The 18,582-nt window shown below is 47.4% G+C and overlaps 2 protein-coding genes across 5 annotated transcripts in view; one reads left to right on the top strand and one right to left on the bottom strand.

Annotated features, from left to right (window-relative positions):
• The window catches only part of GPATCH1 (G-patch domain containing 1), a 43,517-nt gene extending 39,554 nt beyond the window's left edge, over nucleotides 1-3,963 (bottom strand). For all 3 annotated transcript variants that reach the window (XM_049864219.1, XM_049864220.1, XM_049864218.1), the window contains exon 1: nucleotides 3,867-3,963. In XM_049864219.1, the coding sequence (XP_049720176.1) occupies nucleotides 3,867-3,939 (73 nt within the window). In that variant the 5' untranslated portion in view covers nucleotides 3,940-3,963. The remainder of the gene's footprint in view (nucleotides 1-3,866) is intronic.
• An 8,259-nt stretch (nucleotides 3,964-12,222) lies between these two features.
• Nucleotides 12,223-18,582, top strand: part of RHPN2 (rhophilin Rho GTPase binding protein 2) — a 56,622-nt gene continuing 50,262 nt past the window's right edge. Inside the window, exon 1 of one of the 2 annotated variants that reach the window (XM_049864266.1) lies at nucleotides 12,223-12,360. In XM_049864266.1, the coding sequence (XP_049720223.1) occupies nucleotides 12,292-12,360 (69 nt within the window). In that variant the 5' untranslated portion in view covers nucleotides 12,223-12,291. The remainder of the gene's footprint in view (nucleotides 12,361-18,582) is intronic. The other variant, XM_049864267.1, reaches the window with a different exon arrangement.

The raw sequence follows: 18,582 nt of genomic DNA, 5'->3' as shown, positions 1-18,582 counted from the left end.
CCTATCAACCTTTCGGTTAGCAGCCAAGCACTTAACCACTGTGCCACCAGGGCTCCTTGTAACAGAAACTCAGCGCCCCCTAAACGACAACTCCCCTTTTGGTAATCCCTGGTTTCTATACATTTGCCAGGTTCATATAAGTGGGATCGTACAATATTTGTCCTTTTGTGACTGAGCAAAATGTCACTCGGCATAATGTTTTCAAGGTTCATACGTGTTGCAGTATGTATCAGGACTTCATTTCTCCTTACAGTTGAGTAATATTCCATTGTATGTACATACCACATTTTGTTTATCCATCATTTGTTGGTGGACATTTAGGTTATTTCCACCTTTTGGCTATTGTGAATAGTGGCACAATGAACATTAATGATTAAGTTTCTGTTTGTGTTCCTGCTTTCAATTATTTTGGGTATATATAGGTTTTTTTTTTTTATAGACCTAGGATTGGGACTGCTGGATCATATGGTAGTTCTATGTTTAATTTTTTGAGGAACTGCCAAACTGTTTTCCACAGCAGCTGCACCATTTCTCTGGTGAATTCTTAACCAATAAATGTTTCTATCAGGGTCAGCAACATTAATTAAGGTGTGGAGTCCCTCCTCCACCAATATTTGTCTAACCTGTCACTAAAACTTCAAAGCAGGGAGTAAAAGTGGCTATTGGTCTAGTATCTTACATTGTAAAATGCAGTCAGAGTGCATTTAAACTTCAAAGTGCTTAGAAAGCCATAAATTAATTCTCAAAAACTGAGAAGTGAAAGGATGTTTTTAGGCCAGAAAAAAAAAAAAAATGACAAATCAAATGTCCCTTTCTTCTACTTCAAAAGTATGGTTTGGCCATTAGGCTTCATTTCAGGTTTTGTGTGAACAGGAAAAGTTAGAAAAATACAGGTCACATAGTCGGTTGACTTATGACAATCACTTTGTAAGGGAACAACTGTGACAGCAGCAATGCAGAAAGGATACACGCCACTGCCTAACACTGCTGTGATAACCTCACCCATGCACGCTGCTCTCTGTCTTCTCCCCGTGTAGCTGAAGTCTAACCCGTTTTCAAGTAACCCCATCCTTCTTTCTCAAGCTTCTCCTGTTGGCCTGTGTAGGTCATTTCCTGTCTACGTCACATACTTTAACACTTGTCAACTTGGACTTTCGTTCGCAACTAGACTTGAAACTCCTCAAATAAAGGATTTTTATCAACAAACTCTTTGAGATCGTGGGGTAATGTGCTTGCCAATAAAGCTAATATGATCTTGAGCTGTATCAAGGACAGACAGTCCGAATGAGGGACGTACCAGCAATGCCCTGCTCTGGTCCCTTTGGAGAAAGGCTGTGACAAATTAGGGTATCTTTAGGAGGATGAGAGGACTTTAAACTGAGTTTCTTATGGAACTGGGGACATTGAGTGTCGGGAGGAGATATCTTAGAGGAAATGCAAAGGCAGTCTTCAAACACATAAAAGACAACCAGGACGTGCATCAAAGGCCTTTATCAACAAAGCAAAAAGACAACCGACAGATTGGGAGAAAATTTTAGGGAACCATATCATCTGATAAGAATACATAAAGAACTCCTACGATTGAAGAACAAAAAGATAACCAACCCAATCAAAAAATGGGCAAAGGAACTGAATAGACATTTCACCAAAGAGGATGTACAACAGTCAACAAGCACACGAAAAATTCTCAACATCATTAATCATCGTCGTTGTAAGTTGCTGTCAAGTTGATTCCAACTCATGGTGACCCCGTGTGTGCAGAGTAGAACTGCTCCACAGGGTCTTCAAGGCTGTGACCTTTCAGAAGCAGATCGCCAGGCCTGTCTCCCAAGATGTCTCTGCGTGAGTTCAAACCGCCAACCTTTCGGCTAGTAGTTAAGTGTTTGACCACCTGTGCCACCCAGAGACTTCCCCCCATTAGTCATGACCAAAAACCCACTGGCACTGACGAGATGCAAATCAAAACCATAATGAGATACCACTTTACCCCCCATTAGATTAGTTATGATCAAAAAAAAAAATTGAAAATAACAGGTGTTGGCGAGGCTGTGGAGAAATTGGAACCCTCACCCATTGCTGGCAGGAATGCAAAATGGTACAGTTTGGAAGTTCCTCAAAAAGTTAAACATAGAACTATCATATGACCCAGCAACTCCACTCCTAGGTATATAACTGAAAGAACTGAAAGCAGGAACACAGTATTGTTCTCAATAGCCAAAAGATGGAAACAACCTAAATATCCGTCAACAGATAAATGGATAAACAAAACGTGGCACATACACATGATGGAATACCACTCAGCCATAAAGAGAAATGAAGTTCTGATACATGCTACAACGTGGATAAATCTTGAAAGCATTGTTGAATGAAATTAATCAGTCACAAAAGGACAAATATTGTATGATCTCACTTGTATGAAATAGGCAAATGTATGAGTCGGAATCGACTCGACGGCACTGGAAAAAAAAAAAATAGTGACCAAAGTTGATCAGTGCTTACCAGGTGTGGGAGGAAGGGGATAAAAAGGAGTCTTAGCTTAGGGGGCACTGAGTTTCTGTTAACAGTGAAATTATTTGGAAACAGTGGTCATGGTTGCACAACATGATGAATGTAACCAGTGCCACTGAATTGTACATGAAAAAATTGTTGAATTGGCAGATGTTTTGTTACATATATTTTTACCACACAAAAAAAAGAGTAGCTTCTCTCCACCTTTAGTTAGCAGTGTGTAGAAGTTGGGGTCAGTGTATCTGCAGAAGTTTCTAATGATTAGAACCGTTTGTAGGGAATAAAAAGGGCATCTGTGGCACTGTTCCAGAAGAAGCACAGCCAGGATGTGGTCTGAGAAAACAACCAACATAAGAGAGGATAGAAGACTCCACCAACAGGAGGACTGCAAGTAATTTCTAGCCCAAGGACCCACCATGCTGCTTCTGTTTTTCCAACAGGGTCCAACACTGCCGTTAGCCCTTATTGGACAGTCAATATGTACTTTGCTGAGTGAATCAAGCCATTAAGTGGGTCAGACCAGAAACATGGGAGAGATTCTTGAGTAGTCTTGCCCTCATCCCTACATTCAATCCACCAGCAAATCCCAGCAGCTCTCCCTCCAGAGAATACCTTGACCCAAGCCACTGCTTACCACCACCAACTCTCCAGTCCAAACCAATGTCTCCAGACCTCTTTTTACCGCGATAGTTTCATAAACTAGTTTCTTCATTCTTGCCCACTCCCAACCCGCCTATTCTCAGTATCGGAGGATAGAAGAATCTTTAAAATATACACCCTTTCCTTGTGTAAGACTTCCCAATGATTCTCCGACACACTTAGTACGAAATCCAAACTCCTTACCATAGTAAGTAAGATCCAGCCCCTGCCTGCCCCTCTGACATCATTTCCTTTTTCCCTTGGGGCGCTCTGACCCACCCACACTAGTCCTGCCTACCCTCCAATCTGTCAAATTCAGGGCCCCCAGGTCACAGCATTTGCACTTGCTGTTCCCTCTCCCTGAAATGTTCTTCGTCCAGATCTTCCCACGACTGGCTCCCTTCTCTGTTTCAAGTCGGGCTGAAACGTTCTCTCCTTGGAAAGATATTGCCTGACCACCACCACCCCTGCTCTCACGCGTGCCTGTTTAATCATATTTATATCTCCCATTCCTCTGGGTCTCTCATCTGTGCCCCCAGAACGAGAGCGCTCCGAGAGCGCAGCCTACACCTCCCTCGTCGCCGTGTTCCCAGCGTATGCAGCAAGCCACCCCTTTCCCCGGAGCCACCCAAGGCCGAGCCCAGGGCTGTGCGTTCTCGTCCCGAATCCTGGACCCCTTGTCTGTTCTCCGCACGCCTCGCGCCCAATTCGGACTGCACCTTCTTCTAGCGGCTCCAGGCCTGTCCCGTAGCTGACCAGGTCCTCATCGCTGTCACTGTCCAGCGCCGCCATCTTGCTTCTTTCCGGGCCCCGCCCCCCGCTACGGCGGCCTCGATGGGCCAAAAGCGCTTCACCTTCGCGAACGAAACTGGCGCCCTAGGATTAAGGCCCGCCGGCCTCGGAAAGGGCCCGCCTAACCGGTTGCTGCCTCACTCCTTGGATCTGTGCTGGTGGTTGTTAGGTGAAGCCAGGCAGGAGTTCAAGACGTGTCCTAGCTCCGCGCTGTGGGGGTCAGGAGGAGGCACTTGAGAGAGGCTGGGAATTACCTAGCCCTTTTTTTTTTTTTTCTGCCTGGGTTTTTCTGGGTTCTGCCACCACTGGTCCTATGTGATGTGACACCTGCCCTCAACTCCTGCCCTCCTTCCCCTGGTAGCTGCTAGCTGCCCCCTTTCCCCCGATCAGCCACCGACCGGCAAAGTCCCTGTGCGCCAAGATATGCCCGTCTGCCCCGCTGTTGTTTAACTTATTGGTGGAAGTGGGAAGGAATACAAGATACAGAACTAAGTGTTGTAAAGCCCGGAGCCGGATGGGATAATCCATATCTATATATGTATGTATGTATGTTTCTATGATTTCATTTTACTTGGCTCCACCACCAGCACCCACGGAATCAGCAGTCTGGAAATCAAACGATATATTGCATTGGGCAAATCTGGTGCAAAAGACCTCTTTTTGCAGTGTTGAAAAGCAAAGATGTCCCTTTGAGGACTAAGGTGTGCCTGACTTAAGCCATGGTATTTTCAACCAACTCATATGCATGCATATGCAAGCTGGTCAATGTATAAGGAAAACCGAAGAAGAAACAATGCCTTTGAATTACAGCATTGGTGAAGAATGTTGAATATACCATGGACTGCCAGAAGGATGAGCAAGTCTGCCTTGGAGGAAGTACAGCCAGAATGCTCCTTGGAAGCAAGGATGGCAAGACTACATCTCACATCCTTTGGACATGTAATCAGGAGGGCCAGTGTCTGGAGAAGGACATTATGCTTGGTAAGGTAGAGGGTCAGCGAAGAAGAGGAAGACTTGAGGAGAAGAAGTGGCATAGTGGCTGCGACAATGGGCTTAAACATAGCAACAGTTGTGAAGGTAGTATTGACCCCGCAGTATTTCGTTCTGTTGTTCATAAAGTCGCTATGAGTCAGAACCGACTCGATGGCACCTAACAACAATGACAACAACATCTACGTGCAGCCAGTTTCAGGAAGCAGGAACTCCAGGGTCTGACTGGAAGCTGGGTTTTAGAATACATGGCATCCTTAATGACCCTGTTTTTACAACTGCCTGACTCTGAAGCCCTGCGCATGCTCTGAGAAACCCACATGGAGGGAATTTTCAACAACCCTCAGGGGGTTATCCTGCCCAACCAGCCTGTATAACCTGCTTTCATCCCCTCTTCGGAGGATACCTTCGGATTGACAATCGTATCTACTCACAATAAATATATTCTGTTACACTAATTTTTGGTGTTTCTCTGTGCGTTTAGGTTTTCAACACAGTTCAGCTAGTAAGGGATGAAGCTGAGGTAAAAACCTGACCCTAAAGCCCAGGTTTTCAAAATGAGGGGCAGAAGGCCTCTGGAATCAGAATCACCTGAGATGTTGTTAGCAGATTCCAGCCTCTCACCATCCCACCCCACCCCCAGGCTTCAGGAACCTCTGGGAGTGGGGCTGTTCCTTGAGCTTTGCAAATGCAACCCTGCCTCCTGGCCTTTGTACTCCCTGGTAAAGGTTAGTTTGGAATGCTCTTGCCCCAGGTAGCTGAGGACTCATTCCCTCACAATCTCAGATCTCTGCTCAAGTGTCAGTACCTGGGTGAAACCTCCTCTGACCCTACTTAAACAGTCCCTATCTGTTGCGCTCCCTATATACCCCTTAGCCTGCTTTATATTCCTCCACAGTACTCATCACCTTCTAATATACTACATGATTTGATTTACTTATTTATTTTGTTTCTTGTCTGACTATCCCCATAGGATGTAAGCTCCCTTTGAGAGCATATATTTTGGCCAGGTTTTTGTTGTTGTTTTGTTTTTCTTTGTTGTATCCTCAGGGCTTAAAACAGTGCTTGACACGTTGTTTTTGCAAGAGTGAATGGCTAGGTAACTAAGCCATGGTACATCTGTAGTGGTTTAAAACACGGCTTCAAAATTGCTTGACAAGCCTCCCATGGAGAAGGGAAGTCAATGTCCCCTCCCTTTGAATCTGGACTCTGTGACTGCTTGACAAAAAAAAAAAACAGTCAAAGTGACAATGTACAATTTTCCTGGCCCAAGCTTTTAGAAACTAGCAACTTCAACTTTCTGTTTCTTGGGATGGTCAGTCCTGGAATCCAGCCTCACGCTGTGTGGAAGCACAAGCCACATGGAAAGGCCATGTACCCATCCCACTATCCAGCTGAGGTTCCAGCCAACAGCAAGTGTCGACCACCAGATACAAGAGTGAGAAAGACTTCAGGATGGTTCCCAGCAACCATCTGACTGCAGCTGCATGAGACACCCCAGGTGATAACTTCCTAGCTGAATTAAGTCACCTTCTGGAACTATGAGAGAGTATAGTAAGATGATTGCTCTTCTTTTAAGCTGTTAAGATTTGGGGTAATTTGTTATGCAACAGTAGGTAACCAGAAGGATAAATATGATGGAAAATACTAATGAGGAATTATCTCCAACATACGTTCTTAAATGAGAAAAACAGGGGTGAGGCAGAGCGTACAGGATACTGCCAGTTGTTTTAAAAGAAAAATTGTATAGTTGAGTTGTGGGAAACGGCAATGTATCTACAAATATACTATAAAAAGCACAATATATCTCCAGTAAACTCCCCAAGAAACCAGTAACAGTGGTTGCCTCTGAACAAAGGAAATCATGGTAGGAGGAATACATGATTGTATTGTTTGAATTCTCGTTTTTAATCACATCTATGTTTCATTATTTCCAAAACATTTTTGTCAGTGGCTTACTTTTCGTTTTAAAGGTTTTTGTATTTATTACACCTTTTCCTGCCTACTAAGAGCTAACCAAAAGATTAGCAGTTCAAATCCACCAGTCACTCCTTGGAAACCCTATGGGGGAGTCTACTCTGTCCTATAGGGTCACTATGAGTTGGAATCAACTTGATGGCAACGGGTGTGGTTTTGGTTTTCTGGCCTCCACATATTTAATGTACTAAAGGAATCTTTCTCTGTGTTTTGTCCTGCAGGACCCCAGGGTCATCCTTTGAACACCAAATGTCATCATGAATGTAAACATACATATTGAAACCAGGCAAATCATGCAAGTCCATGATTTTATTTCTAAAAAACTCAAACTCATGTTCTTATAGTTTATGGCTTCTAAACCAAAACCAAACACGTTGCTGTCGAGTAGATTCTGACTCCTACCTTATAGGACAGAGTAGAACCGCCCCACAGGGTTTCTAAGGAGCAGTTGGTGGAGTTGAACTGCTGAGCTTTTGGTTAGCAGTCGGCTCTTAACCACTGTGCCACCGGGGCTCCTATAGCTTCTAAAGTGGCAAGGAAAACCCAGTAAATTCATTATTGACCTTTTCACCTAATCAGATTCCTGACAATCATGAGCATTTGGTAAAACAGTTAATAACCAACCCCTCAGACTCCTGCGCACTGAAGCTCAGGAGACTAAGGACCTTTCAAAGTCCCTGCAGCTTCCTCAAGGAGTAGCTCTCAGCTGTTTCCTGGATGTCTTCAGAAGGGGGCTACTGGGTGTTTCTTCAGTGACCACGGTCCCTTACAACCTAGAATCAACAGGTTTTATACAAATCAATAGCAGCTTAAACCCCAAGTGCCTCTCCTTTCTTAGTCAGATATGCAAATGCAGAAATTTTAGGATCTTATCGGGAAATTAGAGATAGGAAGATGGGCTGGGTCATCTGGGTAGGGAGTGATTTCTCCTTCCTGGTCTGCAATTCCTTGTTGGCCATATGGTGGTCCTTCATGACAAGGAAGAAACCCTCTCTGTGCTCGGGAATCAATGTCACTCATTGTGTGTGTGTGTGTGTGTGTGTGTGTGTGTGTGTGTTTCTCCCATTGGAAGAATAACATAAAATATACAGAAGAGTGCACAAATCATAAGCACCCAGTTCAATGTATTTTCACAAAATGAACACACTCGTGTAGCAGCATGCAGATCAAGAAGCAGAAAATTTCCACAACCCCAGAGTCAGTACTCCCAGCGTGGACTAGTTTAGTACTTTATATAAAATGGAATTGTATAGTATTTCACTTCTGGCTTCTTTTGCTCGACAATATTTTTGTGAGAGCCATCCATGATGTTGTTCACAATAGCAATTGTTCATTTTCATTGTGTATAGTTTTCCATTATACTTAGCCATTCTATAGTCCATGGGCATTTGAGTACAGTGAAACCTGTGAGAGCAGGGAACTCGACGGGACCGCCTTGTTTTTCCAGGTATCATAAGTTTTCCGCCTTTGACAGGGTGCAGTCTTAACTGCTTTCCTATTGCTCTCTATTAGTGGAAGATATTTGAGTTTTCTTTCTCTGACAGGTTTCTGCTTTACATGGGTTCTGGCTTTCTCAGGTTTTACTGTAGTTTCTATGAGGGGCTATTTTGAATAGTGCAGCTATGAACATTCTTATACGTGTCTTATGGTGTACAGATAAATGCGTTTCTCTTGGGTATCTACCGAGACGTAGAATTGCTGTATCATAAGGTACGTATGTATTCCACTTTAGTGGATAATGCCAAACAGTTTTCAAAAGTGGTTGTACTGATTCACGCTCCCGTCAGCAATGTATGAGAATCCCGATTGCTCTGCATTCTTGTCAACACCTGGTGATTTTTGTTTTTCCTTCTAGCCATTCTGTCATTCATTTGTTTGTAACCTATAATCACTTCTCCCCTGTCTGCCAAGATATTTTTTTTCTTTTAAAACCCAGGTAAGAGTTTAGTGTAGCATAATTGTTGAGAGTCAGGAGCTTAGCATCAGAAAGCCCTGGCTCTGGGACTTAACAGGCTGGTGACCACTGAGCCTCAGCTTCTTCATCTGTAAAATGGGATGCTACAGTAGCCTCTGCACAGTTTTAGGGTAATAGACAGTGATAATACAAAGTGCTTAACATAGTGCCCAGCATGTACTAAGTATGCAATAAACAACAGCTATGCATATGAATGCATCTCACAGTTGGGGAAGCTGAGGCCACAGGGGGTAAAAGGCCAAGGTGACTGAGTGTCAAAGGCTGCTGAGCCTGGGTCTTGCTTTCTCTGGTTGGTGCTCCTCCACAGAACCATATGGCCTCAATTTCCTTCTACAATTTCTTTTCTTTTGTAAAATTGGGTCCATAATTTACAACAAATTTTATTCACTTAAAGACTACCTTATAATTTCTGCATTTAATTTGGCAAATTTCATCCGATTTCCCCAGTTTGTCTGTAGGTCTGGCTGTGTCCCTGGACAAGGCAGTGCTCCCTTGTCAATGAGCAGATCTTGGGAGGTGAGACTGACATTTTACTCAAAGGAACTAGATCCCTGAGTGGTCAACAGCTGACCTCATCCAGATGGTAAAATGGGAACTTGGCAAAATAGTTGTTGTCAGTTGAGATTTTAATTTTTTGTCTCGGTCAGAGATTCCCACTCCAGCTTTTTTGTCAGGGGCACAGGGGCTTGGGGGGGTCTTGTCACACACACCATCAATGGGGCTGACAAATAGGAAGTAAGCAGTTATTCCCCCTCTGGTTCTCATTTCCTGATCACAGTGGGATCAAAGCTATGGGGCCCAGGGCCCCCTGAGATGAGCCATAAGAATGGCCACAGATGGCTGGTCCTGCCCCACCTCAAGGGGCAACACTCAAGATGGTTCAACATGGCTAGAGGGTGTCTCTCACAGAGAGGTGCTCCTTTTTCCCTGAAGATGCCCAGGAGATAGTCCTGGGAGGTCTTAGTAGGATGCTGCTTTCTGTTCTTGCTCTTCTTCCTTTTAAATAAAAGAAGCAGGCTCCAGCAGGTAACGGTGTCTGGCTAGGTTAAATCACAGAGTTTGGTTTTCATTGTATTCACTTTTATACTTATCTCCTCTTAGGGCAAAGGCAAAGTGTCACTGGTTTTCCACTTACGGTTATGACACGGTTGCATTTAAAAAAAAAAAAAAAACTTTGAACAAAGTGAGCAATCTTAAAGAGAAAATATTCTTAATAAAAGTACAAGTGGCACATACATATATAACGAATTGCAAGGCAATTTGAGATTAAGGTGGTAGAAGGAGATGGCAAAAATCCAAAGGTGATAGGAGGTCAGCACGGCTGAGCTAAAAACCCAGCTTAGCCACCAACGGCAAGTGTGCCCTTGGCTGCTGACCTGACCTTGGTCTTCTCATCTGTCCAATGGAGATTACTTAATCCTTTTATTTGCAGAAGGTGTCGTGATAATTAAACATACTATCTATAACTTTCCGGCCAGAGTAGAGGTTCTATTAATGACAACATGATTATAATTATTACAAATAGAAGAGACAGACTCCCCCAATCTCTAAAATGAAAATGGCTGTTTTGAACTCCCAGCCAACTTGTAGTTTTCCAAGGCAATTAAGTATAGGAGATAGAAGTTTGCTGAAATTACTTTAGAACTCGTTTCTGACCTTATGCAGAGCCCTGCTGGCACAGTAGTTAAGAGCTCGGCTGCTAACCAAAAAGTCAGAAGCTCAAATCCACCAGCCGCTACTTGGAAACCCTATAGGGTCGCTGTGAGTCGGAATTGACTCAACCACAACGAGTTTGGCTGGCTTTGGCTCTGTCCCTCAGAGTGAAGGGAAGCTATTGCATCCGCCAGGGAATTTCCCAAACACCTGTTCCGGTGTTGAGTCGTTAGGACTCTGGAGGTTCTTTCTTAGAATTAAAGACAAGCCTTTCCGAAAAATGCCTTTTCTCGGGCAGTCTCTCTGGGCTCTACAAGGGTGCTCAGGGCTTGGGTCGGCAGTGACGAGGTGAATTTTTTTTTTTTTTTTACTTTTTCTTGGTTGTGGGCGCAATGTGTGTTAAGTCTCCAACAACCGCTAATGCCCACACCTCCCCCCCCCCCTTTTTTTTTAAGAGAATGAGGCGCTTAGCTTGTTTTGAAAGTAGATTGTGTTCGGTTCTACCTGCGGCACCTACAGACGGCGAGGGCCTGAAGAAACTGCGCAAAGGTTTCCCTTTGCTAGGAGTGGGGGTGGGAGGGGTAGTGACTGCAGGACTGGCGGCCGCAAGGGGCAAGGCCTAGCTGGCTGGGGAGCCCTGCAGAGTCCAGGAGGGGCATTCTGCTGGGCATCCCTAAGGAGTCTTCGGATCAGCTAGGGGCAAGGGGAAGACAGGTGCGAGGCCCGTACTGGGAGGTCTCCTTTTCGCTCCCCACTCCCTACCTAAGAGCTTTAACACACCAAAACCAAAACCAAACCCAGTGCCGTCGAGTCGATTCCGACTCATAGCGACCCTATAGGACTGAGTAGAACTGCCCCATAGAGTTTCCAAGGAGGGCCTGGCGGATTCGAACTGCCGACCCTTTGGTTAGCAGTTGGTCGAAATACCTTCAGCAAGCCCAAACGAGCGTGATCAAGCCCATTTTACAGGTGAGAAAACTGAGGTCTGGAGAGGTGGACCCTCGCGCGGTCCACAATCCCCAGCCGATCTGCCCTCATCCCTGCAGCGGGGTAGGGTGGCAAGTGCGTTGACCGCCACGCAAATCCGACAGAGTCGTCCCGGCCAAGTCCTCGGTGGCTCAGCAAACTCTTCCTTGGCGTCCCGGACTCGGCCTCCGTGTCCCTTCCTGCTTGCGGGAAACTTTTCTTGACTGCCCGGCCCAAGGTCCAACGTGGCGTCCGGCCTGGTCACTGTCCCCGCGGCGTCCGCAATCCTCTGGGAGGGGTCACGATCTCACCCGCGACCCCCACATCTACCCCGAGGCACCCATCCCTCCAGGCGAGAAGGCGGGTCCAGCGAGCTGCATTCCGAAGTCTCGCCCCGTCTCCTGGGCCACCTCAGTGTTCACAAGGTTGAGACAGCAACGACACCCAGATTAGGACCCTGAGGCTCGGAGTGGGCGGGCGACAAGCCCGGGGCGGGGGCCGAGAGACTCTGGCCTGGGGCAACGGCTCTGCGCGGGCCAATCCCGGAGAAGAGGCGGGCCGGGGGCGTGGTCGCGTGGGCGGGGCGGGGCCCCAGGGACCTGGGGGCTGCGCCGGAGGGGCGGGCAGCTGGGCGGGGCGGGGCGGGGCCCCAGGGACCTGGGGGCTCGGCCTGGGGGCTGAGCCGGAGGGGCGGGCAGGTGGGCGGGGCGGGCCGGGGCCCTGCCCGGCGCCCTCTGGGTCTGGCGGAGTTCGAGGAGCTTCAGTCCACCCTCCGCGCCCGCGCCGCCAGCATGACCGACGCACTGCTGCCCGCAGCCCCCCAGGCGCTGGAGAAGGAAGGCGACGGCTACTTTCGGAAGGTGGGGGCCTTCGGGCCGGCGAGCGAGTCTGCGGGCTCCAGCCCTCCTTTCCCCAGGGATGAGGAGGGGCTGCGGGACCGCGCGGCGGGTCGGCCTGGCCCGGAGGGGGGGAGGGGGACTCAGTGGCCTGGTGCAGGCGGGGCGGAGGGTCGGGGTCGCTGGGTAGGGTGAGCGACGGCCTGCGGGGCCGCCCTGAACAGGTGCGGGCGGAGGATCGCGGCCGCCGGTAGGTGGAGGGCGCACCGGACCGCCCCCGCCCAGGTGCGGTCGGGCGCTGGCGGGCGCACGGGGCCGCCCCGCGCAGGTGCTGGCGAGGGATCGTGGGCCCCGGAGGGCGGTGCGCCGGGTCGCCCCAGCCAGTGATTCCGGCGGCGGGGGGGAGGGGCCGGTTGCTAGCTGAGTTCGCGCCCTCGGCCTCGCCGCGCGCCGGTACCCAGGTCCAATTTACATCGGAGCGCTCTAGGTGGGCGCGGGTGGAGAAAGGGACCACCCTAGGCGGGCCGGCGTTCTCGTTTTCCCTCCAAAATGCCTCCAGTGTCCTCCTGTCCACTTTTTCAGGAGTGAGGGAGGAAGAGCTGCTGGTGGGAGGGAACCTCGGATGCTCCCACTCCCTGCCCCCAGTGGCCCAGGAGGGCTTGAGCACCGCGGACCCGAAGGCCGCGCGGTCTTTCCTCTTTTCACTTTGTGCTGAAGCGGATTTAACTGGTTGCCGGACAGACGGGGAAGGTGGCGAGGGCGGGCTCCGCGAGCGCTTTGCACGTCCAGGTGTCCTTCGGTACACTTTGTCGCCTCTCGCTCAGGAGATGACAGTCCAGCCACCCAGTGCCTTAAAAGTGACCCTAGCCGGCGGGGCAGGGGCGTTGGAATGCCGGCAGGCAGCAGGGCCTGGCTACAAAGATGCTTTGGCGAGCTAGGAGTCAGCGTGACACCTTCCACACCTTCCTCCTTGCAGGTCCCTGGCGAGTCTAAAAATATCATTTGGAACTTGGCCAAGAATAGCTGGGTGGGTTGAGAGACTGTTTTTTTAATAGCAGATATGACCGAAGGCAGAGCGCTGCATTACAAATAGGGAAGTGGAACTGTTTCCCACAGGACAATCAATTCTTAATTGTTCAGAGCCTTATGACCCAGCTGGTAAATGGTCTTGGCATCTTTTTCTACCCTGTGATTCGTCTTTTGGGTTTTGCTCACTGCTCAGGAACCCTGGCCACAAAGGGAATCTGGAAACAGGTGGGAACAGAGTGGGAAAAATTCTTTTTGTCAAATCGCATTTAGTATTAAAAAAAAAAAAGGGAGAGGAGTTTTAAGATATATTTAAGTTCAAAGATGTCATCATGGAATTACAGGATTATAACTTCTAATTATGTGCGGCTTTTGGGACAGAGGATCACAGGCCATGGAATTGCAGACAGAGGCCTGGCCTGGGAATTCCTAGATCTGGGTTCTAGGACCCCAGGGCCCAGACTGACACGCCCACAAAATTGCCGTGTGGCCTCCAGCAAGTTGCTGACTCTTGCTGGGGCTTCATTTCCACCCTAAGTGTGTGTCCCCTGAACAGGTGGCTCCCTGGACCTGTGGCTGCACCTGGGGAGGAATGGGCAGCGGGAGGGGCAGAAGGGTTGGAGAACAACTGGGTTCAGTTTCTCTGATGATGGGTGAGAGAGTCATGAGTGTAAAATAAGGTGAATCACTGCTTTACTATTAGAAGACATCCCTTTTGAAACCGAGACCTTGTAGTGATCACTGAGCTATGTGTTACGGTCAGGCCAGTCCAAAGAATTTTTTTTTTTTTTTTTTATTGTAGAAGGAAAGTAAAAAGTGTGGCTGTTGAATCTTACTGATCTGTGATCTGAGCCAGTTTGACATAAAGCAAATTATGGGGCGGGGGTGATAGATGTTATATGGAGTCTCTGGGTGGTACAAAGGGTCAATGCACATGGCTACCATCTGAAAGATTGGAAGTTTGAGTCTACCTAGAGACACCCCAGGAGAAAGGCCTGGTAATCTACTTCTGAAAAAATCAGCCATTGAAAACCCTATGGAGCATAGCTCTACTGTGATACACATGGGGTCGCCACGAGTTGGAGTCGACTCGATGTCATCTGGTTAGATGTTATATAGGTGAAAAAGGGAAGGAAGAGCACTTCAGGTGAAGGGAACAGCATGGGCAAAGGCATGAAACTGTCAGCCTTGTAAGGGAACCCTCCGGTGTGGAGATATAAATGGAAACTTGGCCGTTAGGGGTCACTCATCCTGCTCAGGAACCGGGGAACCAAGGGGATCTATCAAAGTATTTAAAGCAGGACAAGACGTGAGATCATGTCAGAGAAAGATCTCTTTGACAGCTGAGTGGTCAGTATATGGGGGTAAACCAAAGAAACCAAACCAAGTGCCATCGAGTCGATTCCGACTCATAGCGACCCTACAGGACAGAGTATATGGGGGTAGGGGAGAGGAAAAGGCAGGGAGGGGTTGGGAGGATTGTGCCCACTGTAATCTCCGTTATCTCTGCCCTTCCTACTCAGATACAGACTACTGATAGCTTTACAGTCAGTTATATAAAATGCTGTGTAAACACAGCCTCTACTGCCCCTCCTTCTGAGGTGGTGGGAAATGATAAGGGTCTGGGCAAAGGTGGTGTCAACAAGGATGAGAAGAACTAATGGGGTAGGATATGGTAGGGAAGGTGCTGCCAAGGGCGGGGGTTCAGGATTTCTGTCTTAGTTGTCTGGGTGCGTGGTCATGCTGCTCACTGAGATGGAGGGAGCCAGGAGGAGAGCTGGTGTGGGGATAGGCGATTTGAGGTCCCTGTGAGATCATCAGTTGGATGGTCCCACGGGGGAGTGGGTTTCACAGACCTGGCAGCCATGAAAGCACCCCAGCTGGAGATGCAACTTTAGAAGGACCAGTGTGGGAGGAGGTTGGGATGCTGAGTGAAAAGAGAACCAGGGAGAGAGCCCTGGACACTAATACCTACATTTAAGGGACAGGCAGAGATGGGAGGCAAGCCAGGAGGCCATGGTGTCCATCCAGGAAGCTGGGAGAACAATCCTAGTGGCAAGATGTGGTGGACAAGTTGCAATGCTGGGCGGGACTGGATTTAGTCATTTAGGGGTTGTTAGTAAATGAGTGGGTGGAAAGTTAGGGGCAAAAGTCAGTGTATCAGGGTGCAGAGGGGAGAAGGGCTGGAGGAGATGGGTAGAGAAGGAAAGGACAGGCTTGTTTTAGAATGAGGACGTCTTGAGCCTTTTGAAAGCTGAAGATGGTAGGACTGTGAAGATTCAGGGGAGAAAGAGAAGACTATAGAGCGGCTGTAGGTGAGGGTTGGAAGCAGCTGCTGTGAGCGGTGGCCACCTAGAGGCGGTAGGTGAGGAACCACCTGGAAATGCAGTCGGGGTACCCAGGGATCTGAATCCATTATGACTGCCCCCAAATCAGGCTCCCTTTGCCTGTCTTTGCATTTTAGAGATTTTAGACCCTGTCTTAGTTATCTAGTGCTGTGATAACAAATACCACAAGTAGATGCCTTTAACAAACAGAAATTTGGGAGGGGGACGCAGTTCAACCCATAACATCCCACTCTTTGGCCTACCTAAATTCATGTCTTTGCTATGTGAAAAACACATTGACCTCATCACATTGTCCCAAAAGTCTTAAATCAACTCTAAGCCCCAAATCTCATCTTCTGAATCATCTAGATCAAATATGGGTGAGTCTTCAGGCAAATTCTGTCCTGGGGCAAAATTCCTCATGAACTTGTGAAATCTAGAATACAAGTTGTCTGTTTCCAGAGTACAATGGTAGAACAGTCACAAGGTAGACATTTCCATTATAAATGAGAAATTGGAGGGAAAGAAGGGATAACAGGTACCATGCAAGTTGAAAACCTAGCAGAACAAATTAAATTGGCTCTCAAATAATCCTTTCTTCTCTGGGACCATCTGGGCAGTGGCCCTGCCTTCCAGACTCTGGGCATTGGCCACACCCTCTGGATTCTAGGTAGAGACCCCTGGTTGTAGGCTTCAGCTCTGCCTTCCAGGCCCACTGGGATGACAATTTGTCTCCCTCGGCTTTGGGCGGCCCCATTCTCCTAGTCTGTCTGAGTGGCGAACCCACGCCCTTGGCACCAACAGGCCCCGTTCTTCTGCCCCTTGAGCATGACAACTGGCCTTCTCAGCTTTGGGCAGTGGACCATCCCCCGGCATACCTTAATGGCAGCCCCACACTCTGGAACCTAGTTGGCCAAAATCCTACTATTTGAAACCTAGGAGGCTGTGGTCCTACCTTTTGAGGTCCAGGAGACTGTGGCCCCACTCTTTGAAACCAAGAAGGCTCTGCTCCTCATGCTCCTTCTAACAGTTCTGCTGATTTCTGAGCTGTTTGCTCTGGGGATGGTCCTTTTCTTTTCTTGGAGGACAAGAGGTGTAGCTCCTTCGGCTGGTTTCCTGCCTGTAGAGTTCCAAGAGGCAGACAGTGTTTTCTCCTTTCGTTCTTTCTCCGTCCCCTTCAGTCAAAGCTGTTAGGTTTTCGGTTGTGGTAGTTGCTTAGGTCCATCAGTCACAGGCTTAATCTCTTTCACAAAAGACCGTGTAGCCATGTCCTTGGTGAAAATTCTAAAACACATGTCCTTAGTTTGTACACAGAATTTTCTAAATCTTTAAGTTCTGTTTTCATTTTGCACAGTTCGTTTTTAAGTCCATCTCTTTCCTCTCACATTTTACCATAAGTAGCAAGGAGAAACCATGTGGCCCATTTCAGATCTTGCTTAGAAATCTCATCAGCCAGAAATCCAAGTTTATCATTTACAAGTTCTACTTTTCACGAAACATTTGAACATAATTCAGACAACTTCTTTGCCACTGGATAAAAAGCATAGTCCTTCCTCCGTTGTCCAATCACCTGTTCATCATTTTTTTTTTAAAGCTTCACCGGAAGCACATTTAATATCCACATTTCCAGCAACATTCTGTTGCTGGTGCAATATGTATTCTCTAAGACGATTGAGACTTTCCCTATAGCTCTCCTCACTTCCTTCAGAGCCCTCACCAGAAATACTTTTGAAGTCCATAATTCCACCAACAGTCTCTTAAGGCAATTTAGGCTTTTACTATTAAAAAAAAAAAAATTTTTTTTTTTTTTTTTTTTTTTTACTATTAGGCACCTTAAAACTCTTCCAGCCTCTACCCATTACCCAGTTCCAAAACTGCTTCCACATTTTAGGTATCTGTTAGAGCAGCACTCCACTCTTCTGGTACCAAATTCTGTCTTAGTTATCTAGTGCTGTTATAACGGAAATACTACAAGTGGATGGCTTTAACAAACAAATTTATTCTCTCACAGACTAGGAGGCTAGAAGTCCAAATTCAGAACAGCCAGCACTAGGGGAAGGCTTTTTCTCTCTGTTGACTCTGGAGGAAGGTCCTTGTTGCTTTGAGCTTTGTTCCTGGGCGATCTTCATGTGGCTTGGCATCTCTCTTCTACTATGTTTGCTTTTCTGGCTTGCTTGTTTAATCTCTTTTATATCTCAAAAGAGATTGACTCAAGACACACCCTATCCTAATCCTGCCCTATTAACATAACAAAGACAAGCTATCCTAAATGGGATTATAACCACAGGCATAGAGGTTAGGATTAATAACACATATTTTGGGTGGACATAATAAAACCCATAACACTCCCTTCCTCTTTTCTTTAAGTGTCATTCTGCTCCATTCAGTCCAAAAGTATTTATTGAGTGGCAGCTCCATGCTTGACCCTGTAAGGTTCTGGGGCACTCTCCAACCCTGACTCACTAAGGCTTCTGTGGTGGTTCACGGCTGGCCTTATTTCCTGGGGTGCTGAGAAGTGCTGGGAGTTTGGGTTTTGTCTGGATAGCTCAGGCCATATTTGCAAAGCTTCTTTGGTTTAGTCCGAGAGCAAGAAGTGAGGCCCACAGGGCATAGTCAGAATTGCAGTTGTATTTTATGTGGCTTGCACACAAAATGAAAACTAGTTGCCCAAAAGTCCCTTATGCCACCATGCCTGGACCCTGAATATACAGGACAATCACCGACAGAAGCAGATCCCCTGGTAAATCAGTCTTCTTGGTTTTGTGTTAGGCTTGGCTGTATAGGGTCCGAGGGCACAACTCAGTTCAGATTGGGCATGGACACCCCATTACAGACTGTCTTCCAAGCCTGGGGTGGCAGCATGGGATGGGGGTGAGCTCTCTCTGAATTAAAC

Source organism: Elephas maximus, chromosome 21 (genome assembly GCF_024166365.1).
Source record: "Elephas maximus indicus isolate mEleMax1 chromosome 21, mEleMax1 primary haplotype, whole genome shotgun sequence".
Lineage (NCBI taxonomy): Eukaryota > Metazoa > Chordata > Mammalia > Proboscidea > Elephantidae > Elephas > Elephas maximus.
This window is presented reverse-complemented; position numbering and strand designations above follow the sequence as displayed.